The sequence below is a fragment of the Rattus norvegicus genome, chromosome 4 (assembly GCF_021556685.1).
Source record: "Rattus norvegicus strain SHRSP/BbbUtx chromosome 4, alternate assembly SHRSP_T2T, whole genome shotgun sequence".
Lineage (NCBI taxonomy): Eukaryota > Metazoa > Chordata > Mammalia > Rodentia > Muridae > Rattus > Rattus norvegicus.
The window spans coordinates 110,561,767-110,587,253 of NC_141537.1; the positions used below are offsets into that span (position 1 = coordinate 110,561,767).

Sequence of the window (25,487 nt, forward strand, 5' to 3'; positions counted from 1 at the left end):
GAGATCTAAACCATGGCTGATGACTTTGGAAATGAACCTTCCCAAGTGGGTCCAAGAGGTGAAGTTTCGAAGCACAGGGTGATTCTGTTTACAGGCATGACAAGCTGCACTACCGTGTGAGCTCCTGACAGTCATGAGGGAAAAGAACAAGGTTAACTGGATACGAGAGAGAAGCACTGCCAGACCGCCCATTGTTTCTGAGGAACTAAGCAAATCTTTGCTCCAGTCTTCGACTTTACAAGGATCTCCAATAATACATGTGCATCTAGGCATCTGGTGTTTGAATACTGTCTACTTGTTTCTCTGGTTGGATCATATCACCTCACCCTACGCATATCCAAATGTTGCAATTAGACTCAGTTATGCTTATTGTCAAATAGGGCACAGCAGGGGGAGGGGGAGTCATGCTGATTCTTTGTCCATAAGAATTTATTCTCTCAAACATAAATACATCCCTTTCCTTCCCCCTGCTTAGGTAAACGTTGCCTTAAACTCTAGTTTAATTGTTGTTCTGAAACCTTCTATAATCCCTAGACATCTGAAAACATGCACCCACTATCATAGTAGACGGGACATGGAAATGGGTGTTTCTGTATGTCCATTAGTTTGCCTGACTCCTCCCCGATTTTTTCACCCTAAGCCTCTGTCATACTTTTGCAGCATGGAGAAACTACTCAGTCAAGAAGCAAAAATGAGAACCATAAATGAGTGGTGGAGTGAAGAATTCTTTTGTGTATAAGTATTTCTAAGACAAAACAAGTAGTTTTCCCCATATTTCCTACTCATTTCTGATGTTCATAATTCTATATGGATTCATAATCTCAACAAATATTTTTCAGGACCATGAGAGAACTTGATAGTAGTAGTCCTAGTTTAGTGCGGGGGCCCTTCCAGAAAATTGAGCTTAGAAGGCTTTCAGGATTAAGCTTCCCTGGAAGAAGGTTCATCATGACAAGGAAAAAGATTCCCACTTCTGTCCTTGATTAATTTGCTAAGACCAAACAGGTGAATCTATATAGAGAAGGGTCATCTAGGATAGTATTTGTGTCAGTCCACACAATGGGAGTGCTTTCTTTGGACAAACTTATTACAAAATATAAAGAAAGTAGACAAAGAAACACACCTAGCTTGGTAGATGTGAATATGCAACAAGAAAAAAATTTTAGGGCAAGGATATAAATGTAATTCTCTCCACTATATTGTACAGTGTATTGCATAGTACAATATACTTCCTGACCAAAGATACTAACCATGTTCATACCAGAGTAAATGAGGCTGTAAAATATTAACTGGGGGAGACTTCTTGGGGCCAATGAGTATTCCCTCTAACACAGAACTGTGTGAAAGTGTCCAAGGAGTGGAAACATCCAGTTTCAAAACAGCTTCTATTAGATATTGTCAAGTGAAAATTCAATCATCCACAATTACATGCTAGGAGAGGCTAAAAACACCAAGGGTCTAACTTCGCCTGAGGGAACATGGCTTTGGTGCTTCCGTGGTTCATGCCTATCTGTGAAACATGTGGTGAGAAGTTAATTTGAGTCTGAAGTTCAAAGTTATCACCTTTGTAGAAGCATGAAGCCACACCTGTGGCCTGTCAATAAATACTCTTAACCCTAGTCAAAAACTATAGATGACTCATACCCATGACATTAGTTAAGCTCTTCATAATTCTGTATCATTGGAAAACTTTCAGAGGAAGCCCCAACCTCAGCCAACAAAGATAACCTTCGAAATCATGAGGTCAGAATCCTTTTAAGAATTTTGACACTGACACACCTTCTGCTGATTACAATAGGTCAAAATGATTAAATCTATAAACCTTCCTTATGAATACTGTTTTATTTCTACATGTACGTATGGACCCATGAGCTCCACAGAGAACAGATGGAGCCCCCTGTCAGTGGAAATGGATTCTTGGAGTGCCAAAATACTTGAAGACTACAGTTTTTTCCAAGTTCTGGAAAACTAGGTTTGATTCTGCATACTGCAATCAGTTGTACCTTTTATGCTGGTTGGCTATGTAGGCTCTCCTACAACTCCATATAATTAATTGTTAATCTCTACACCAAGGATAATGTGATTTTTCCTAAAAAAGGGTAATAATGTTTTCTTCCTTTGACATACACATTGTGACTTCTTAATTACATGCACGTTTTATTTCTGCAAACATTCTGTCTATTTTCTTCTAGAAACCCTTTTTTAATCTCATTAAGCCAATCTTAACCTTTCCTTACTTTACTGTCTAGCTCTGTTAATTTAATTTTTTCCCTTTTAAACACAATCCACCAATATATATATATACATATATACACATACACACACACACACACACACACACACACACACACACACACACACATATATATATATATAGGTCCAAAAACTGAATAAGTTGCTATATAGTTCATGTTAATTGGATTTTTTTCCATACATGTTATTCATCATTGTGTCTCACACCAGTATACACTTACTATATGTGTGTGATAAGGCAGGATCTAAGAAAGCCCCCGCCCAACATCCTCTCTTAATGTTTCTGTCTCTCAAATGTGAGCATGGGCTGGAACCACTAACATTTCTGTAGTCAACAGAATATAACAAAGGACATAATGCAGAACTTCTGAGACAAATTTAAACAAACAGCTAAATGTCCAGCTTACTTCTCTTCCTTGTTCTTTAGGATGATTATTCTGAATAAAGTCAGATGTTTTCTGGTGAGCTGCCCCAACTGCATAGATTTTTGTCAACTGATACAAGATAAAGTTACCTGGAAAGGGGAGCCTCAATTGAGAAAATGTTTTCGTCAGATTAACTATAGGCGAGTGTATAGGGCATTTTCTTGATTACTAATTGACAGATGAGGGCCCATTCCATTAACTGTGTAATCACCCTGGGGAGATGGTCCTGAGTAGTGTAAGAAAGCAGACCATGTAAGCTATTACCAGTAAGTCACAACATACTCTTTCCCCATGACTTCTGCTTCAGTTCCTGCTACCAGGTTTCTGCCCAGATTCCCTTCAATGATAGATTAGATGTGGAAGTGTAAGATAAAATAAATCCTTTTCCTCACAAATTGTTTATGTGTTTTATCAAAATAGATATCCTAATTAAGACATGAGCCGTTTAGAATAGGCTGCAATGGCAAAGGACTTAGAGAATCCTGTGGTTAACAGATGCAAAGATGTGATGTCTCAAGGGAAACACAAATCTAGGGGTGTCCCCACACCATGTGCATCTTTTACTTATCAATTCATGAACTGACACAGCAAGAGCAACACCTTGACCTCAGGCTCCTCAGAGATTCCTGAGGGCTGGTCCATAACAAACTTACTGCAATTCCACAACTCACAGATACTATGACAGATACTATGACACTGTAATCACAGTACAAAAAGGACTAAATTGGGGTTGATAAATACAGTATACAGTAATAACTAGCCTATACACTATATGCTTTGCCCAAAGGAAAACTACTAGTAAATGGTAGCTAGCAGGTGTGTTACATTTTGTTAATTGCAGAAGCTACACTTAATCTGTATTTAGGGTATATTTGGCTATTCCAAGCACTTTTTCATAATTAACCCTGATATTTGATTCTGAACTAACCTGGACTTCAGTTGGGGACACACTGAAATTATAGAGGCAGAGAGGCAGGTTAGAAGTTGCAGAGGCAGTTAGGAAAACTTCCTTTGCCTACACCTCTGTCAGGCAGCTCACATCCACCAGTAACACCAGCTCCAGGGTATCTGAGTGTTTCTTTTGCCTCTGTGGACACATATACACATTTGGAACACACGCACACACACATGCACACACACACAATATGAAAATTGGAGCTGGCATAGTTTATCTTAAAAATAAAGGTATCTCAACTATTGCTTCTCTCTTCTCTTGGACCAGTGTCACCCTGTGGATGCTCATTTTTAATAAAGGATTTTCTATACATCTACCTCCAGACACTGTAAAACCATTCTCTCATAGCTTTTTGTCTTATCTTGATTGCCATGGACAATACTAAATATTGTGTTTGGTTATGACCTCATCAGGTTCATGAGAGAAAGAACGTTTCAGTGTTTACTTTTGGAAAAACAATGATGGCTTACAAAACACAAAGGAAGAATTCACACAGTTCCTTCAGCTCAAACAAAATATCATTTCCAAGAAAACTTGCCCATTTGATCTGAGACTCATGTAAAATTACTTCTACCTATCTCTAACTTATACCACTGTAGTTACATGCTATATCTTAATTGATATAATTTAACTATTAAATCAATTACTTCTAATCCTTTTTAAACATATGGAAAAGGCAATGTGGAAACAAAACTGAAGTACTTGTCTAAATTCAGTACTTCACTCATAGGTGACTATGGCTTCTCTCCGTCTCCGTCTCCGTCTCCGTCTCCGTCTCCGTCTCCGTCTCCGTCTCCGTCTCCGTCTCCGTCTCCGTCTCCGTCTCCGTCTCCGTCTCCGTCTCCGTCTCCGTCTCCGTCTCCGTCTCCTTCTCCCTCTCCCTCTCCCTCTCCCTCTCCCTCTCCCTCTCCCTCTCCCTCTCCCTCTCCCTCTCCCTCTCCCTCTCCCTCTCCCTCTCCCTCTCCCTCTCCCTTTCCCTTTCTCTGGAAGACACCTATTGTCAGATTTCAGGAACATGGGTAAAGTGGCCCAATTGAGTCTATTCCTTATTCCCTCACAAATTATTCATCAACTATTTCTACCTTTCCAGATAACCACAATCACCAGCCTAGCCAGTCCTCCTCTAGCAGATCCTCTTTGGGCTTCCTTTCATCAGTGTCAGTCATCTGTTCTCTCAGTGGGAGTTCCTAAAGGCTGCCATTTTCATACATTCATGTTTAGAAAATTATAATGTACATTTCAAACATCAAAACCAAATCCGAGTTCCAGAAGGCCATACATAACCCATGAGCTGAATTGTTTGATAAAAGATGAAAAAGGACTGCCTAGAAGAAGAAAACCACACACAAAAAAAAAGTAATTCTAAATTCCATTCACGGCGACTACCCTGCGAGAATCGGGGCGCATCCATCTGCTCTTGTCTAGACACAAATTCCTTTCCCCAAGGAAAGAAACTGCTTGCTTGGAAGGTTTTCGTATAGTTTAAAATAAGCATTTCAAAAATAATCACAAATGGTTTATAACTCCAGGAGGAAGGATGGCACATTTAATTCTGAACCTTGAGGAATATTGAATAAAGAGTTGAATGCAGAGCCTGATTTAGCTTACAGTGTTCGTCAAAACCTAGCTTGATAAACACAGTTTAATTTGGCATCTGCGAGGTTTAAATACTTAGATTGCATTAAGATGCAGTGAAACACTGGCTGAGAATTTCTTACGCATGATTTTAAAGATTCCGATTCTGATCATTAAATATGTAATTTTAAAAGAAAAGATAAAACGTCTCTGCAAACAAGCACCGTTTTACTATGGTTTTAAGTTTATATCAATAAACAATTTTCAGCTTCAACTCCCATCCAAACTGCGGGAGATGAGCAGATGGTTTCAGATCTCAAGGGGTTAAAATTTGATTAAAATTAATACATGTGCACAGGTAGAAAGATGTGCAGAGGGCAGAGAGAACAAGAAAAACATGTATAGACATGTATTATAAAAATGCATAAATTAGGGAGTTTGAAATGCTGGGCATTACAAAGGAGCCAAATAAATGATTGATGCTCTACGGAAAAAGAGAAGTGGAATTGGCTGATGTGGTAGAGGGTTAGAATTTCACAGAGAAGGAAGACATAAGAAAGCAAGTGAAATAGAAAAGCAAACCAGGAAGGGATGTCATTTGACCATGACAAATAGCATTCCCTAGATCCTATGCACATGAGCTATCTCAGGCCCCCTGGGTACATCAAAACTAATCAAAACTATTTCACAAGGTCTCTAGCAATGCACAACCACTTGCCTCCCAGTGAGCAACTCTCAGCATGGTTTTCTTATTCTTCTGGTCAAGTACATGGTGTCGCCATAGTGTCTTTCCTCTTGAAGGAATATAAGTGATGGGTCATATCACTGCTTTAGTTTATGAAATAAATACATGCTTGCTACCAACCCAGTATTTGACAACATTCACAGTCCCCTCTCCTACTTCACAGGCACCAACACAGACCGTGGTCATGGGTACCTTTGAAATGACAAAGTAGCATGACCTGCCTGTACCCCAGGGCACTGAGTCCATACTGTGTTTCATGCATTGCTAGAAATTGATACCTTGCCTTTTGCAGGTTTTCCTTTAGTTGGTGAGTGCTAGTAGAGGACTCACAGGTTTGAATTCACAACATAGGAATATACAACTGTGTGTGGTTTCCTGGTCCAGATTACCCAAACTCCATGCACATGTCCAGAACCCCTTGTAATGTGGCTATATTTACCTTTTTTTCTTAAGTTGTATTTTCTGGCGTGGCTCTTCCAACCCTCTGATGAGTGAGCAGGATGCATATGAATCATAGCAGAACTTAGAGTTAATGACTAAGCCAATGAGAGAAAAATGTTTGTGTGAACTACACAGTTAAGAATCTCTAGGAATAAACTACCTATAACCTGATTCAAAGAGTAACTTGACAGAATTCCCAGACAGTGAAATAACCTGGACAGAGCTGTTGGACTCCATTTTCCCAAGAGATACACATTAGCAAATATTTCACACAGAAAACTAAGAGGCAAGCTACAGACTTCTTTGAGGAAGACTCTTAAAAGGGAATGTTCTCGCTAATAAGATACAGTCCACAGAATCCAAAAAGATCAACAAGTTGAAGGGCCCAAACGAGGACGCCCCAGTTCCACTTGTGAGGGAAAAGAAAGCAACCATAAGGGGGAGGGAGGGAGACACAGGGGAAGGAAAGGGTTGGGGGTAGGGGGAGAAGGGAACATGATCTGGTATTGGGTGGGGGAAAAGAACTGAAGCCTTTAGGGCCAACAGAAAGAATAGAAATAGGCTACCTCGAGAGGAAAGAGGTTGGGAGGACCCTCCAGAATGTACCAGACACCTGGGAAGGGAGAGACTCTCATAAATCAAAGAGAGGGGGAGTCTGAGATAAAATGCCCCACAGTGAGGAGAGGAAACTTGTTGAGCCCAGCTCCAGCAGAAGGACAGGGCATCAAGTGAGGAATGGGGTTGTTATTCCACAGTCAAAACTCTGACCCAGAATTCTTCCCATCTAAAAGAAATGCAGGGATGGAAATGGAGACGAGCTAGAAAAAAAGAAGGTACAGTGACAGGCCCAAAGTGGGATCCAGCTCAAGAGGAAGCCCCAAGACCTAAGACCATTACTGAGACTATGGGGTGTTCACAAAATGTGACCAATCAAAACTGCCCTCCAAAGAGCCAACAAGCTGCTGAAAGAGTCCAATGCAGATATGTGCACCCAACCAATGGACAGAAGCTGCTGACCCCTCTGGTTGAATTAGGGAAAAGCTAGAGGAAGCTAAGGAAGAGGACAACACTGTAGGAGGACCAGCATTCTCCATTAACCTGGACCCCCCCCCCACCCTACCCCCCATGATGTCACAGATACTGGACCACCATCCAGGCAGCATATACCAGTTGGGATGCAGTCAGAGAAGATGCACCTAACCCTCAAGGGGGTGGAGGCCCCAGGTAGTTTAGAGGTCTGGTTGGGTGGTTAGGATGGGAACATCTTTGTGGAGACATGGTGGGAGGGGGCAGGGAGGAGGTGCGGGATGTGGAACAGCAGGAGTGTGGACTGGGAGTGTAATAAAATCTGGAGTGTAAAAATAATAAATAAATAAATAAATAATCTTCTTTTCTACTGGGAATTTGTTTAAACTGACATCAAACATTGCCCCCAGACCAAGGAGAAAAGTGGACATCTTTAAACAGACTACTCTATAAGCTCTTGGGTTCATAAATAAGTGGTTTCTCTCCTACAGTATAGCTTTCCTCTTTAGAGACAGAAGGTACCTGCCCTCCTAATTCTACCCTGAAAGCAAGAATGCGATGCTGGGGGTGGTCAGTATCGTAAGCAAGCTTTTTTCTCTGCATTAGGAATCCCAAATTCTGCAGCAAAGACGGCACAGTAGGTAAAAAGCATTTGCTACTCTTGCTCAGAATCTAGATTCAGTTCCTTGCACCTACAAGATGACTCTCAACCATCTGTAACTCTGGTTCCAGGAAATGAGATATCTCTTCTGGGCTCTGTGAGCTCCGGTACACACATAGCACATGTACACACACACACACACACACACACACACACACACACACATATATACATATATATACATGTATAAGTATTTATATAAAAATGAATTCAATATTTACTTTCAAGATAGAGTAATACATCTTAGATTAAAAAACAATGGACCAGTGAGATGGCTTAGCAGGCCATTGCCCACAAATGTGACAATTCTCAGTCTTCATGGTTTACTTTGATAGCCTGTTGCTGCCCTAAACACTATGACCTAAAGCAACTTAAAGACCATGGAGTGTGTTTTAGCTTACATTTATCAGTCCGTCATCTAGGGATGCCAAGGCAAGAACTCAAGATAAGAACCTGCACACAGCACTGAAGCTGAGACCACAGAGACTACTACTAACTGGCTTGTTTCCCTGACTCGTTCAGCTAGCTTGTTTATATAGCTCAGATCTACCTATCTAGGGTTGGGACCTTTAAAATCAGTCAACTGTCAAGTAAATGCCTCCTAGAACATGCTCACAGGCCAGAATGATGGGAGCAATCCTTCAATTGATATTACATCTTCCCAGGTGTGTCTAGATTTTTTTATCGGTTTGACAGAAACTATTATAACCCAGGATGCTCATGATGGAACGAGAACCAACTACTGTATGTAGTCCTCTGACCTAACTCACTGTGCTGGGGTGTGTACATGCTTGTGCATGTATATGCACAAAGTATTATTGAAAAGCCAAAAAACAGCTATCAGTCAAATCTCTGTAACATGTACAACTTGAAGGTATCTATCATTTGGGAAAGTTAAGGAAAACAAACCACGTATTACCTCTTTAAAGATTATCTAGTGATTGAAATTTCTTCTTCCTTCTATATCTCTTCACACTATCGCAAATACTAAAGCTACCTGCAAGTAACACGCTTACTCCACATCACCATCATTTTGACCTTTCAGGAGAGAATAAACTGTTTTACACTAGTAGTAAGGGTTATGTTACAATACATTTAAAATATATTAGGATGTCTAGGCTGAGCAATGTCAGTCGTAATAGCTTCTGTTGAAATCCATTAGTTTCATAACCTAACTTGAAGGTCACCATTAGAGAATTGACTTATATTTTAATAGTCTTCTCTACCATTCCTGTCTTTCTAATAAGATACCCCACCAACTTATTCCGAAATTGACCTACTTTTGTACTCTTCCTGCTAAAATCCAACTACAAAGATAAGGCAGGTCATCTAAAGCTGTCTAGTCATAAAACATAATCCCACTAAATATGCCTAAAAAACCAGTAAGATTGCTTCCCACTGATATGAAGAAAGTGAAAAGGAAAGAAAATCTCGATCTGAAAATTTGGAGCTGCGAGTCTAGAGTGCATTTGTATGCATATTTACATCATATTTACTGAAAGATACAGATAAAGAGATATAAGTAGAGAGATAGAGAGATGATAGATATGTAGATACTAATATTAATGTGGTAATCCCATCACAAACAATAGATACACATATGAAGAGCAGCCTCTCTGAACTGAATATGGTCTAAGTGCATCCCATATCATGAAGAGTACATACTTAATGAAAAGGCACTAATGAAGTTGTTTCTTGTTTCCAGCTGAGACTAGAGTTAGATATTAAAGTCAATGTTCAATAAACAAATGTTGAGGTGGAGGAAATATAGAACATTACAAAAGCAACAGAGGAAGACATGTGGATGTGTTATGTTGGTAGTAAAATGATGATCTCATCCAGAAGGGACAGAGGCTTTAAACAGCAGGTTTATCAGGGATTGGTCATGGTGACTAAACAAATTCAGAAGGCATGGACAGCACTGTACTTATTCCAAGTTTAATAACATTGACCATGTCCAAATGGGAAAACATTAGGCAACACAGAAAACTCTATCCCAGAGCATTAACAAATTTGGTTACTGTTGATGTCAGTAAGCAGTAGTGAGGTGCTTGAGTTTTATGAAATCCATCCTGAATCCACTCTACCACCTAAACTGGTATAAATGAATGGATGCTTCAATACTATTTCTAGTGTAAGTGCTATTTCTTGGTCCTTTAATATTTTCTATGGAAAGCATACAGAATCATGTCAAAGATCTTACATCTTTTTAAGTTTAAGTATATATTAATAATATATAATGTCAGCTATCAGATCATTTATATACATTTACAACACGTGTTCTGATCATAGGCCCTCCCAGTACCTTCCCTTGTCCCCTCCTTCCCATCCCCTTCCTCTTCCTCTTGCCTCCTTCTACTATCTAAATGTAGGTTATAAAGCATGGAATTATATTATGCCTGTTACTCTATCATATATATTATCTAAAATAATAAAATTTTAATCTCTTATTCAATGTAATTAATAAGATAGAATAATCATCTATTGTCATTGGGGATTCAAGAGACAGAAATAGATCAGCCATGCAGGACTTGCCACCGTGCACAAGGCCCTGGCTTGGCTCCTTAAAATGAAAGAAGACAAAAAAACAAAACAGCCAACCAAAACTCTCTCTCTCTCTCTCTCTCTCTCTCTCTCTCTCTCCGTCTCCCTCTCCCTCTCCTTCTCTCACTCCCTCCTTCCCTCTTATACCTCCTCTTAGAAGAAGAAACAGCTGGCAGACTCCCAAAGCTCTCTCTACTCTCTCAATCGTATTACATACACATTCCCAAAGACTAGCAAGAGATCTCAGTATTACAAAAGTGACATTTTAAAATATCTGAATGGTTTGGAAGGAGCTACTCTGCTTATAACTCAGTATGCTAGCCCTGGGTGCTTTTGTGGGCCCCATGTCTCCTGCATCAGCCTGCCTTTGGAAATGGAAAGTCAGATGAGTCTGCTCAACCATGCACTCACAACCAAGCTGTTAGCAATTTGTTATAATTCAGGTTTTATTGACTGGGGCCAGAAAATATGCCATTTAAGTATTTAATGGGCCTGCTGCAGATCTCTGTTATTGTGCTTTCATCAACGCACATTAGTTTTATCACAAATAGGTAAATCTTCCATGTAATGAACCCCTACAACTTTACCATACTAGAATCCACAAAATTATTTTCTTAAATTTGACTCAGTGCTCATAGTAACACAGAAATTACTCATAAGCTAAAAACATTGGCACTGCTGAGGAAGAGAAATGATTTGCGGGACATAAGCTGCAGATGAGTCTGTCATTCTTAGGGTACCTTTCCATTTCCTAGGTACTCAGTGAAAGCAGTCAGGTAGCATGATAGGAATCTCACTACAGCCAAGTGCCCTGCATACATCCCTTTGTGTAAATGGTCCACACTTGTAAACATTTCTTCCAGCCATGTCCTGTTTGGTCAAGGCCTTCTGAAAACTCTGTTCTTGAATAAAACCTCTTTTTCATATACCCCATGCTGCAACATTCCTCATTGTCTGTGTCTACAGTGAAATATTTCTTTATACCCTGCTTATGTTTGTATCTGTTAGAGGATATTTGTGGCTCCCTTAGCGTAGTGCCTTATAATAAATATTGTTTTTTGCCCCAATCTAGCTCCACCCCAGGATACCTGGCAATGTTTACAGACCTTTTGTCTATAAGAATTTTGGGTGGTAGGGGGTAGGAGTTGCTCCAAGCATCTAGAGGGTCACTGCCAATGATTTTGTTGAATATTCTACATTGTACTAAGAGTTCTGTCACCAACCCAAAGACAAATGTAACTTTAATTTTTTAAACCTATTTTTATTGATGGTTGTTAAAAGTTTTAACATCTCTTTTAGCCCACCGCTAGCCAGGGGTGATGGGAAAGAAAAGATATGGGGAAGTGTAAATCGGCAGTTCAGTTCACATGTTAGCAGTGGCAGCTTGATCCACACACGAGCACTTCATGGATACACCAGCAGTCCAGTTTGGTAAACCATGAATCAGAAGCAGGGACTCTACATACCAGAAACAGCCAGGCCACAGCCTTGGCTGGAGCTAGTAGGAGAGCCCAGGAGGAAGGCCAGGAGAAAGTCTCAGCTATGCCTCTCTCAGAGGAGCAAAGATCAGTAAAGATACAAGACCCACAATCATCGCTCAGCTAGCTCTATAAACAAGCCTATAAACTCTACCTCTGTCACTGTCCGACAAGTCCTATTTATATCCTCCAAACATCATGTGTCTTCTACTGGTCTTCCCTCAACACATGTCTTGCCTCAACAGGAGTATCTGTCTCAGCTGACATCATTCCATCAATCAGCTAAAGTATATGGAAGGGACAAAAAACTGCAGCACATCACCAGACGTTTTGGTGCATTTCTCTCTATGAAGTCCCAACAAATGAAGCTCAACTACACAAGGTAAAGTGGACCAATACATGCATGTTGTTAGCAAAGACTCCTTCATTACGAGTCCTTTCACACGCTTGCTTTAGCAAAGCATCCTCTTTCCTGTGTCTGCTTCAGCTAAATGTTTCTTCATGAGTTGGTTTTAGTCTTTCATAGGTATCCCACCAAAACACCATCCAATTGAATTTCAAAAGAACCCTTAAGTTTCCACTTCAGACCAATTTATTTTTTCAGGCCAGAATAGTACCTGCCACATAAGGCCTTCTATCTAAAGGTCGTGAATCTAACAAAAACACACAAAATAGCTAATCCAAGTCCAAAGAGATATAAAGTACACCTGACAATTTAGGGTGTGTGTGTGTGTGTGTGTGTGTGTGTGTGTGTGTGTGTGTACAAGTGTGTATGTGTGTATATGTGAACTCACACACCTGTGTTTTTATGATTGTGTAGTATGTCTGGTGGCCAGAGATTGATGTCAGCTGTCATCCTCAATCACAATGTACCTTTTAATTTTAAAATTGTGTCTGTAACTCAGCCTAGATCTCACAAGTTAGACTACACCGGCTGCTAAGCAAGTCCCAGGGTCACCAGTTAAACTCCTCTGACTGGCCACTAAGCCCCAGTAACCTACCTGTTTCCACTTCACTGAAGTTGAGATTACAACCATTCACTACTGCACCTGAAATGTTTACATGGGAGTACGCATGAAAGTTCAGTCCTAAACTTTTAAATGATACTTGATTGACAGCCGTCTCCGCAGCCCTGAAACTGTCCCTGTTTTATCTTCTCAAGGTCACCCTTCTTCCTTCTAGTCCCCTTACTTCCCCCTGATGTCACTTTACCACCCATCTATCCTCTCCGTAAAATAGAGTGTGCCTATGGACAAACTCTGATAAGCTCACATAGAAAAGTGGTTAAATACTACACAAAACATGTGTCAGAAGGTGAGGGGCAGAAAGAGTAAGAGCTAGAGGGCAGATCAAAATGAAATCCCAACACTGGTTCTGAAGCTAATTGTAAGTGTTAGCTGATGGACAAGAGAAAGGCAGTTTTCTCTAAAAGTGTCTCTACAGTAAATAAACCATTCTCAGTGGAAAGAGCACATTTAGGCAGCAGAAAATAATCTTGATGGGGGTTTTGTTTTGTTGATGATGAATTTTGACTCAAATTTGGGTATATAAGTGGTTGCAAATCTGGGAAGACACCCACGGTAGATATAATCAAAGCACATCATATTCAAGTCTCAGAGAACTATTTGCTTGTCTGTTTGTTTGTTTGTTTGTTTATTTTTAAGAAAGACTGGATTCCACCGGGAACTTCCTGAACTGACACGACCCACACCTTTCTGTGTACTATCCAGATAACCCATATCCTTTTCTGGGATCTAGCTGGGAAAATCTTCTTGACACTTGGATTCACACCTTCTCCCAAACCCATCAGATCTGGTCTTGACCCCATATCCAGTGCTTCTGCGCAGTCTGGCATACCTGTGTAGCTGCACTGCAACCCCCCTCTAGGTTTCTGCAAGGACACTAGCTACCTAACCATCAATCCGTAGGCCCTGCCATTCCACCTCAAATCTTCCCAACCAACTACATTTAAGCCCACTTCATAGGTTTGGATCAGGAGGTACAACCTACACACCAGCCCAGTACTCTCTGCTACCCAACTTCATTCGACCCTCTGGGCCCAACCCACCCACATACCTTCTCACTCTTTCCATATATGATGAAGGGCTCACCCACCCACCCCTGCCACATGCACATACAAACACACACACTCAAGTGCACCCATACACACAAAAATCTTAGACCTCACCACAAGAATAATAACCACATGAAAGATGCAGCCAATATCTTGTCTTCAAAACCCTCTTGTTCTTTAGAAATGAGAGCCAATGAGCAGTACATAGATAAATTCTAAGAAAAAGATTTAGAAGAACTTCATTAAAGACTGCAAGGAGTTTAAAAAAAGGAAAAAGAAACAGCTGTATGAAATTAGAGAGAAAGAGATTAAGGAGAATAAACACCTGAGTGTTCTCCAAAAAGGCTGGCGGAAACAGTGGGGACAATCTACGACATGAGGATAGAAAACAACCAGGAAAGAGAAGCATTAAAGAAAACAAGCTGAAATGAAAATAGAATTACAAAACCTAATTAATCAACACGTCAAATGAATCAAACAAGAGTATCATGACTCAAAGATAAATTAGAGGATCTATCTAAATAAGCAAAAAATATAAAAAGCTTTTTGTAAACACAGAAAAGAAACATACGGGAATGTGGGACATATTTTTAAAAAAACAAAACCTTTTTCAATTCTAGGCAAGCATGAGAGAGATAATGTACCTGAAGTCAATGGAAGAAACCAGATCTTCAATAACATCATAAAAGAAAAATTTTCCAAACTAGAGAAAGACATACCTAACCACATACTAGAAAGCACAAAACACCAAATAGACAAGAACAGTTTTCATACCTTGGTGATAACAACACACTAATTGGGCTTAAATCTACTGAAAAGAAGGAATCAAAGAAACTTAATTTCAATAGATGGAAACCACTACAGAACGTCACAACCAATCAAAATGCAGATTTAGAGAACCTATTCCCAGTGGACACATTTACAAAACTTATACCTAAGGTTCACGAAACATAGCAAAGGGTGGAGTAGAAAGATTGTTAAGAGCCATGGGAACAGGAAGTTTGCTGTAAGATTGAGTTTTCCATTAATGTCAGACGCTATGCCCATATAGCCTAACCAACATGACTACCTAAACATAAACTGAACAAGGACCACAACAATAGACATGCCGAAGTGAATGGGGAAAACCATGAGGCCTCAACCCTACATAAAGAATTGCAGGCAAAATTAGACAAGATGGATGAAGCAAAGAAGTGCAGGCCGACAGGAGCCGGATGTAGATCGATCCTGAGAGACACAGCCAGAATACAGCAAACACAGAGGCGAATGCCAGCAGCAAACCACTGAACTGAGAATAGGACCCCCGTTGAAGGAATCAGAGAAAGAACTGGAAGAGCTTGAAGGGGCTCGAGACCCCATATGAACAAGAATGCCAATCAACCAGAGCTTCCAGGGACTAAGCCACTACCTAAAGACTATACATGGACTGACCCTGGACTCTGACCCCATAGGTAGCAATGAACAGCCTAGTAAGAGCACCAGTGGAAGGGGAAGCCCTGGGTCCTGCTAAGACTGAACCCCCAGTGAACTAGATTGTTGGGGGGAGGGCAGCAATGGGGGGAGGGTGGGGAGGGGAACACCCATAAGGAAGGGGAGGGGGGAGGGGGATGTTTGCCCGGAAACCGGGAAAGGGAATAACACTTGAAATGTATATAAGAAATACTCAAGTTAATAAAAAAAAAAAGAATATCAAAAAAAAAAAAAAAAAGAATTGCGGGCAACTGAGGAATGCTGAGTGGAAGAAATAGTCTTCTCCAGGGATGATCACACTAACTATTATCCAGTATCAAATGATCTATCCTGAAAACATACATTTGAGTAACCTTATACAGATTCAGCTGGTTATATTTAGGAATAGATGTATATAATATTCATATAGCAATGATTACTTGGGTGGGGGGGAAAGCCCATGAATTTGAAGGAGAGCAAAGAGATCACAAGGTTTGGAAGGAGGAAAGGGAAGGGGAAATCAATGTTATCTTAAAATTAAAAAACACACAGAAATACTAAAAAATGCATCAGATTACAATGATAGGCTTGGGAGAAAGGGTGATTGCTTTAGTTAGACTTATTTGCAAGCCAAGATAACTGAGGCCTGAAGCAATGACTGACAGGCTCAAGGTTACATAGACTGAATAAGAAGAAGTCCTATAATCCTAATCATGTGACACTCCTAAACTGATAAATTTGTATCATTACATCAGGTACCTAGTTTCCTTTAATTCCAGAGATTACAGTGTCTAATCAAGGCCAGCAGGATGTAATATGTCATATTAGTCAGCTTTTGGCCAACACTTTTCTCCATTTTCATGCCAACAACTTTAGGTTTTTATAAAATATCTCTCTCTCTCTCTCTCTCTCTCTCTCTCTCTCTCTCTCTCTCATACTCACACACACACACACACACACACACACACACACATATTCAAAAAAGAGAAAATTAGAGAGGCAAAAGATTTTATACATCCTTTAAGTATTTACTGTATTTTTCTGTTTCATTATTTTCCTAGTACCCTTCAACAAGTTCTTAAAAATGGAATCCTTTATGTCCTGCTCATCTACTTTATCCAATGAGGAATAAGACATTGCCATCTCTAATAAGAAGGTGATTTAGTTTACTGTGAACTTGGAAGAACTGAGACTCACTAGGGAGATGGTGTCCCGTGAACATGGTTGTGCGGTTTCTTGATTACCTTAAAGTGATAAGACACATCTTTGTTGTGATTGATCTTGTTTTGACACAGAAACCCTTGACTGTATCAAAAGGAGAAAGTCCAACACTAGCACTCATCACTCTGATTTTCACAGTGAATTTGATGTGGTCATCTACCCCAATTCCTTGTCACCTTGATTGTCCTCCACCATAACGGAATGTATCCTCAAACTGTGAGTCAAGATAAACTTTCTTATTAATTTGCTTTTTTAGTACTTTTATAATAGCAACAGGAAAGAGAGCAAAGCCAGTGGCATCTTTAGCTATATCCTTTGGTGAAGGCTGACACAAGAATTTTAAATGGTTTCCCGATATGTAAGTAAGCACTGTTCCTCAAAACAGCAACCTTCAAGAGGATGGCTCTGCTTCCTTGATTCGTTTTTAAATAAGAAACAAACCAGAAAGTTATTTACATTTCTAGACTTTGAATAACTAGTGTTACATTTTCTACCACAATTAAGTGAGTGTCCTTGCCTTTAAGTAAATTGTGACCTACTGAATACCACTTGTTTTGTTTTGTTTTGTTTTGAGACAAGAGTTTTTGATGTAGCCCTGGGTGTCCTGGAAGTAGCTGTCTAGACTGGTCCAGTCTCAAATTCAGAGATCCACCTGCTTCTGCCTCCCAAGCACTAGAATTAAAGGTCTGTGCAAACTCATGCCAAGACGCCACTTACGTTGCTGAAGTAGCCAGAGACAATAAAGAAAGTGCTGTGTCTTTGGAATAGCAACTGTGTTATTTTTCTTCAAGCTCAAAGTCACAAATAAATTGCCAATGTGCCCTGTACATTTCACTTGACTCAACTGTTTTCACCAGTCCTGAGCTGCAGAGTCCTGTCTCCACACCCTTCTTTGATGCTCCATGTACAGTCAGCATCAGGAGTGTTTCTGTTATATGTGAGGTATGTCACAAGAAGTTCAGTTTCACATGAGAATTGAGCTAAGAAGCCAGCAGAGGCAAACCATACCACTGTGAGATGACATCTTTCTCTTTTTTAAGGGTTTAGAAAATCTTTTAATTACAGACTAAAATGTCTTATTCTATTTTTTTTAATAGTGTGTGTGTGTGTGTGTGTGTGTGTGTGTGTGTGTGTGTGTGTGCTTGTGGGGGCAGGAAGAGCGTGTCAGAGCATCTGGAACTATAGTTACTAGTGTTGAGACCCTCCCACAATAAGCCTAGATGCTGACAACTAAACTTGGGTTCTCTGGAAGAGCATCAAGTGCTATTGATCACTGAATCATCTCTCCTGCCCCTCTTCCTACGTTCTTTAATATAAACGAGAAACACTGTATATCCAGCTTGATTTGTATTGCTCTACTGCATGAAAGAATTGTGTTTGAATGAAAGTAATTCTACCTCAGAGCCAATGAAAGTATGGATATATCTGACTATGATTTTTGTTATTTTCTATTTTAAGTGTATTAGGTTCACAAGAGCAATCTTCCATTTTTTTTCTCATATTTCAGAGAAAATAGACAAGATTTGCACTTTAGAGTTTTGCTTTTATTTTCTTTTTGTTTTTTCCTTGATGCTTCCAGGCTAACAAAGCCTTTGTAAATTTTTTTTTTTTCCTAAGCAAAACAGCATGCTATTGACATGTTCGTCTTGGATCACAGCACTGTGTGGTCCTTTAAAAATATCTATTTTTATGGGTCTGATTGTGCACTAAGACCATATGCAAACTCCTTGGTAGGGCTGTCATTGGGATTGGTAGGGAAAGATACTTGTGTGGATAGCCCTGACCCAATTCAGCACTAATTCTTAGCACCATCAAAAACAAAGATTTCTCTTTCTTTCTCCTCTAGTTTTATCTCATTTTCTGGACATTCCAACCCTTCATCATGCACACAAAATTACAAAGGATGAGGGTCTTAAGTGTCTAACACAATAACAAACACACACACACACACACACACACACACACACATTCATGTTCTTTGATACATTTTGTATTGCAGAATGCCTTGCTAGCTCAGTGGCAGAATGTCATTTCCCACCCCAGAGAGCTACAAGAATATCGTAGAAGCAACTGCACCTTCCTGTGGAGAATGGATGAAGTCCTGAGTGAATGGATATTAGTGACATGAGCATGACCATCTATTCAATACCTCAGACTCATAGGAATCTTGAAATGTTTCAAGATTAAGCTCAGGGCAATGGCAAGATCTTCCCTTGACCTACATATAGATGCTGATAAATGGTTGAACTTTAGCTAAAATCCTTACATTTGAAAAAGATCAACTTATATCAGAGATGAGGGCATAAATATAGCACCATACAGAGAGATACTCCTTCAACATTGACTAAGTAACCCACTACCTCGTTCATGCTGTATATGTTCTTAATCTTCTGTCCTTATAGTGAAAATCAGCTGCACAAGGCACTTTACTTAAGCAATGAGTCCCACTGGACAGAACATGAGTTAAATGAGGACATTCAAGGCTGGGTAGATATTCAAAGGCTAAACCCTTTCAGCAGTGCTGCCAGGTTTCTCTTAGTATCTCACATCTAGCCTCCTACATCCCCATTGGTTATCCCAGCTTCTTCCTCTAGGTTCAATTCTCTCAAGAAATGGAAGAAACTATGCAATAGAGATTCCCACTTACTGGGCTGACTTGTCTGGCCTCAGTGTGAGAGGACATCCCTAACCCTGAAGAGACTTGATGCATCTGGGTAGGGAAACAACCAAGGGGGAGGGGCCCACCCTCTCAGAGGTGAAGGGAAGAGAAGTGAGGGGGGACTCTGTAAGACTGGAAAGGGGCAGCATTTGGGATGTTAAATAAATACATAAACAAACAAACAAATAAATAAATAAATAAATAAATAAATAAATAAATAAATAAGTAAAAAGAGATTCATACTTAAACCAATCCCCAGTCAGATCCAAACTTTGTGTAGCTTTGAAACTATTCTACTTTCTTATCTGTAATCTTGAAAAATCAAAATTTTTGTTGCCTATTTCTAAAATTCTTGTGAGAACCAAATAATATTACACTTGAAAATGACAAAATAATACATAAACATGGAAAGTAATACAATTTTTTTCTGTTATTCAAATACAAACTTAAGTAACAAGAGCCTGCACATTTTTCCACACGCCCCATGATACATACAAAGTGGATGAATCAAGGATGGTAGAAGCTAATGTAACTGCTGTGTTCAGATATAGAAATCAATTATAGCACTGATATTTGGGGCAAATGTAACATCCATATTTACCTGTTTCTGAAAGCAATTTTGTGGCTTCCAGCACTTTCTCCGTATAGACCCCGGCTTCGTAGTTTTCCATCTCGGCATTGATGATGTGAATGACCCGGGCTGCCCGGCCTCGTATGGCCCCAGCTGTGCGATCCAGTGTGTCCACGTCTCCCTCTTGCAAGGCAATCACACATTTGTTCACATCCTCCAAGATATGATTTTCTGGGAAGAGGACAAACATTTTTATATGACCTTGTACTACTAAGAATCTAATGATCAGTCTAAAACCAATTCAATCGTCCCTATGAGTCCTCATCTTAAAAATTAAATTGTATAACCCATAACATGAAGCAGTATTTAAGGGGCATCCCTTACAATTACAATAGTAGTTGTGAAACTTGAGCACCAGCCAGAGGTTTGTCACACTGATGTTTGGGTGAAACTTTGGAAGTGTCTGGCTCATTGGCTGTGCTGGCTACTTTTTGTCAACTTAATGCATGTGGGTAGAGGGAGTCTCAGGGTAGGAGGAGTGGCTTCCATTGGATTGGCCTGTGTGCACATCCAGGGAGCATTTCCATGACTGAAGCTCAGTGTGGGAAGGCCCAGCTCACCTTGAGCAGTGCAAACCCTGGGATATATAGTTGGTTCTGGGTTATGTAACTGAGTAGACATGGTAAGCAAGTAGGCATGCAGCTTGCAGTTTGCTTCATGGACTGTGCTTGAATTCTTGTCTTTAGGTTCCAACTTTGAACTTCTGCCATGAATTTCCCCATAAGGATGGATGAGGATCAGGATTTGTAAGTCAAAGAAATCCTCACCTCCCTAAGATTGTTTTATTCAGTGTTGTACCATAACAATAGAAAACCATACTAGGACAGCTTTGAGATGAGACCTGGGAAAGGGAGTTTCAAAGACATTCTCAAGAAATGCTCATAGGAAACTCAAGACAGATGATCAAAATGTGAATGGTTCACTCCTTCTTTAAAAGGGGAACAAGAATACCCTTGGCAGGGAAGAGAGAGGCAAAGATTAAAACAGAGACTGAAGGAACACCCATTCAGAGTCTGCCCCACATGTGGCCCATGCATATACAGCCATCCAATTAGACAAGATGGATGAAGCAAAGAAGTGCAGACCGACAGGAGCCGGATGTAGATCGCTCCTGAGAGACACAGCCAGAATACAGCAAATACAGAGGCGAATACCAGCAGCAAACCACTGAACTGAGAATAGGACCCCCGTTGAAGGAATCAGAGAAAAAACTGGAAGAGCTTGAAGGGGCTCGAGACCCCATATGTACAACAATGCCAAGCAACCAGAGCTTCCAGGGACTAAGCCACTACCTAAAGACTATACATGGACTGACCCTGGACTCTGACCTCATAGGTAGCAATGAATATCCTAGTAAGAGCACCAGTGGAAGGGGAAGCCCTGGGTCCTGCTAAGACTGAACCCCCAGTGAACTAGACTGTTGGGGGGAGGGGGACAATGGGGGGAGGGTGGGGAGGGGAACACCGATAAGAAAGGGGAGGGGGGAGGGGGATGTTTGCCCGGAAACTGGGAAAGGGAATAACACTCGAAATGTATATAAGAAATACTCAAGTTAATAAAAGAAAAAAAAAAAGAAATGCTCATAGGGATGGTGGAGGCAACACCGCAATTTGAGACGTACTGATGAAAAGTAATCCCTTGTTTTGAGGCTTACTTCTAGGAGCAGGAGTCAGGTGGAGAGGTGACGGGAGAAGTAACTCAGCACTTAAGAGTGCTTGCTGATCTTGAAGTGAATGAAGCTAGGTTCAGTTCAGAGTAGCCATATTAACTGACTTACAATCATCAATAACTCCAAGCTCAGGGAATTCTACATCCTCTTTGCCCTTTGCAGACACCCACATACTCGCGGGGCACTCATATGCACTCAGCCACATATGAAATAAAAATAAATAAGTGTGCGAGTCAGAACAGCTGACAAAAAGTCAATCAGACCTGGAAATATCTCTACCTTAAAGGAATTGAAATTTTAGATGCATGAATGAATAGTTGACTATTTTTTTATTGAGGAACTTTTTAAATGACAGTGTAGGATACGTCAGATGGAAGATACAGTCACAGAGAAAATGGATTAAGGGGGAAAGATCATGGAGTTCCCTTGACTTAAGTACAATCCAGTCTTTAATGTTACAGCAGATTACACTGAAGGCAAGCACCATTCTCCTGTCAAGGACCACACAGTAGGAGACAAGCAAGCAGGAATGGAACTGATTCTATAGAGAAAGACACAATCTTCCAGTGGAGCAAGTAGGTTCTATTTCAATTCCCTGTCTGATGTCAGACAGTAATTATGTCTGTTGAGTATTTTTGAAAAGCACAATTCCAAGGGAATGCTCACAAGTTTAGCACTGTAAAGAAAAATGAAAATAATTTTAAGCTGAAAATTATACACAGACACATACATACAACTGAAACTGTGGTGTCTGAATGCTCGTGCCTCAAATTCACAAATTGAAATGTCAAGCATAGATTTAAGCATTTTCATTATTCTTATGGTCTAGTTAATATTTAACACTAAGAAGGGTCAATGAGACACCTCTGCCCCATTAAACCACTTCCCACCAAGCCTGATGACGTGATTTCTATGCCGGAAACCCAGATGATGAAAGGAGAGAGCTGATTTCTGAAAGTTGTGCTCTGACACCCACAAATTTACCCTGAAACATACCTACAAAAAGTTGAGAGATACATAGATGAATACATAGATGTATTGCTAGCTAGATAGACATATAGATAGATGATAGACAGACAGACAAACAGATATGATGGATAGATAAATAGATAGATGATGATAGATAAATGAATAGATAGATGATGAATGGATTGGTAGATGTAGATAGATGTATAGATGAATTGATAGATGGACAGATAGATCGATAGATATACAAGGTAGTTAAATGAATTGTTAAATACATAAATAGGTAGTTAAATAGAAGTAGAAAGCAGATATGGATAATAATAAGGACATTTTATAGTTTTTATTTTTATTTATTTACTTGTGGAACTGAAGACTGAACCTAGGTTATTACCCATTGGTCAGTAAATGCTCATTACTTTTACTTTTATTTTTAGGGTTTTTTTAGCTTTAAGTGTAGTTTAGTTTTCAATTTTGAGAAAAGTTCCTCTAAGATGTTCATGATGGTTTTAAGCTTACTCTGTGGCCCAGGCAGATCTTGCACTCTGGACTTTCCTGCTTTAGCATCCTAAGAACTTTGATTACGGGCCTGCACGTCCAGGCTTGAATGAAGCTGTCATATTGTCTGAGATCCAACATTAAGAAATAAAAACTTGAGGAGGTGACCCAGTGCTAAGAGGTGAGTGAGTGAATGAGTTCTCTTCTACCAGATATGCCAGAGAGATCTTTCCTCTTACAGCATGGGAACGCAGTGAGTTCAGTTATCTATGAGAGGGCAGCTCTCACAAGTACCTTTATCTTAGCCTTTCTAGCCTCCAATACTGTGAGAAACAGATGGATGTCCTTAATAAGTCACCTGATTTCTAATTCTTTTATAGCACTGAGCAGACTAAGATGAATATACAACACAACACACACACACACACACACACACACACACACACACACACACAAGAGCACATGCTTTCAACAGAACTAGCTTGCTTGTCATTATCACTGTCTTACATAAACTGCTTACATTATAGCAACCAAATTCAATGACTGTTAGGCGGCTTGGATTATTAGCTATTGACAAAGTTTCTATGAATACTTCTGATTTCCAAGTTTCTAGAGGAGGAAAATTTAAATGAGTATCCAGCAAATCCCAAGCTCCAATGTAGATTTCTTTCTTTCTTCCGTTCTTTCTTTCTTATCTACTTTCTTTTCTTTCCTTTCTCTCCTTCTTTCTTTCTTTCTTTCTTTCTTTCTTTCTTTCTTTCTTTCTTTCTTTCTTTCTTTCAACCAAGCACTCAGCACTCTTGAAAACACAGAGCCTGTGGCAGCAGTACACATAAGACCTGCACAAGTCCAACTCAGACAGGATCCCTGCCCTGTACAGGGGAGAGTGAACTCAAGGTCCCTGGCAACCAAGAAGCTATTTGCTATTGATACATTCTGGCAAAGGAAAAAAATCAGTTTACTCAAATGGAGTGTCACTGAGTGTAGGAACCACAATTCCAGAGCAGGCCCCATGACTAGGAACAGTTGGCTACCACCCAATAGACTCCATGTTTTATGTGTGTAAAGGAGTGAGGGTTTTGTTGTTGTTTTGTTTTATTTTTCATTTGTTTGGGGCACTTTTTGTCTTATTTGCTTTTTTTCTTTTTTGTTTCGGGTGGTTGTAAGAGAGGGAGGGAGAACATGAAATTCAGTAGGCAGACAGTGAAAGAGCTAGAGAGAAATAGAAGAACATAAACAAAATATAGTGCCTAAAATTAATAAAAAGTACGTTTAATAAAAACAAGCATAAGGAAGTAGGTGTATATTCTTTAGGAGATTGATTTAAAAACTGCTAACTATAATCTGCTATTCACAAAACATTAATTTTGACCTCATAATATATTGCCCTATAAGACGACTTGGTGTGTTTAAGTCATTCTGTTTCACTTTTAGTTTATTATTGTTGTTGTGTCTGGGAGGAAAATCAAGCCACAGCATGTGTGTGGAGGTCAGATGACAACTCTGTGGACTCAGTTCTCTCCTACCTTTGTGTGGACTCGAACTCAGGTCACCAGGCATGTGCATCCAGTGCCATTTCCTGCTAAGTCATCCTGCCTACCCTAAGTTTCTGATTTCTACATTCTTCTGGTTTTTTTACTTTCAGTTATAAGTTAGAATGGAAAAATGATAAAGGTATCTATAAAGGCTGGCTACTAGTCAGTTTTCTCAAACTTACAAAAAGCAAATATTTGTAATGTGATATTTTCCTAAGTATAAAAATATTGATGGAAGGAGATTCTATTTTTATTAAGGAACTCCCCACAACCATCCTTCCCTGGGATCCTGATCATCTACTGTGAACTCACCTGAGCAGACACCCTAGGAAGACACTGACTCAAAAGAAAGTTTGTACTGTATTTTACATACAAAAAGCTGACTGTCATAGCCTCCTTTCCTGCAGGGATGGATTCAGATAATCACACACTGCCCAGAAAAGGAGTAACTGGATACTGTGTAAACCATGTGTTTACATTTAGGTACTTTTTTGATGTGACACACCACTGTAAGAACAAGCTAGCTGTTGTTTTCTGTGCAATTGGAAAAGATGGTGTTTTGCAACAGACTACAAAGCAGAGAGGGCTGACAATTATGTTGTTAATCTCTGCAAGTAATACTTTTAAAAAAATCTGAAAAAGTCCATTTATGACACTATAAAGCATATTGATATCTAATGTTTTA

The 25,487-nt window shown here is 39.8% G+C and overlaps 1 protein-coding gene across 6 annotated transcripts in view; it reads right to left on the bottom strand.

The window, feature by feature from the left end:
• Positions 1 to 25,487, bottom strand: part of Ctnna2 (catenin alpha 2) — a 1,149,154-nt gene that overhangs the window by 84,449 nt on the left and 1,039,218 nt on the right. For all 6 annotated transcript variants that reach the window (XM_087656637.1, XM_087656638.1, XM_087656636.1 and 3 more), the window contains one exon: positions 20,108 to 20,308. In XM_087656637.1, coding sequence (XP_087512763.1) covers positions 20,108 to 20,308 — 201 coding nt within the window. The remainder of the gene's footprint in view (positions 1 to 20,107; positions 20,309 to 25,487) is intronic.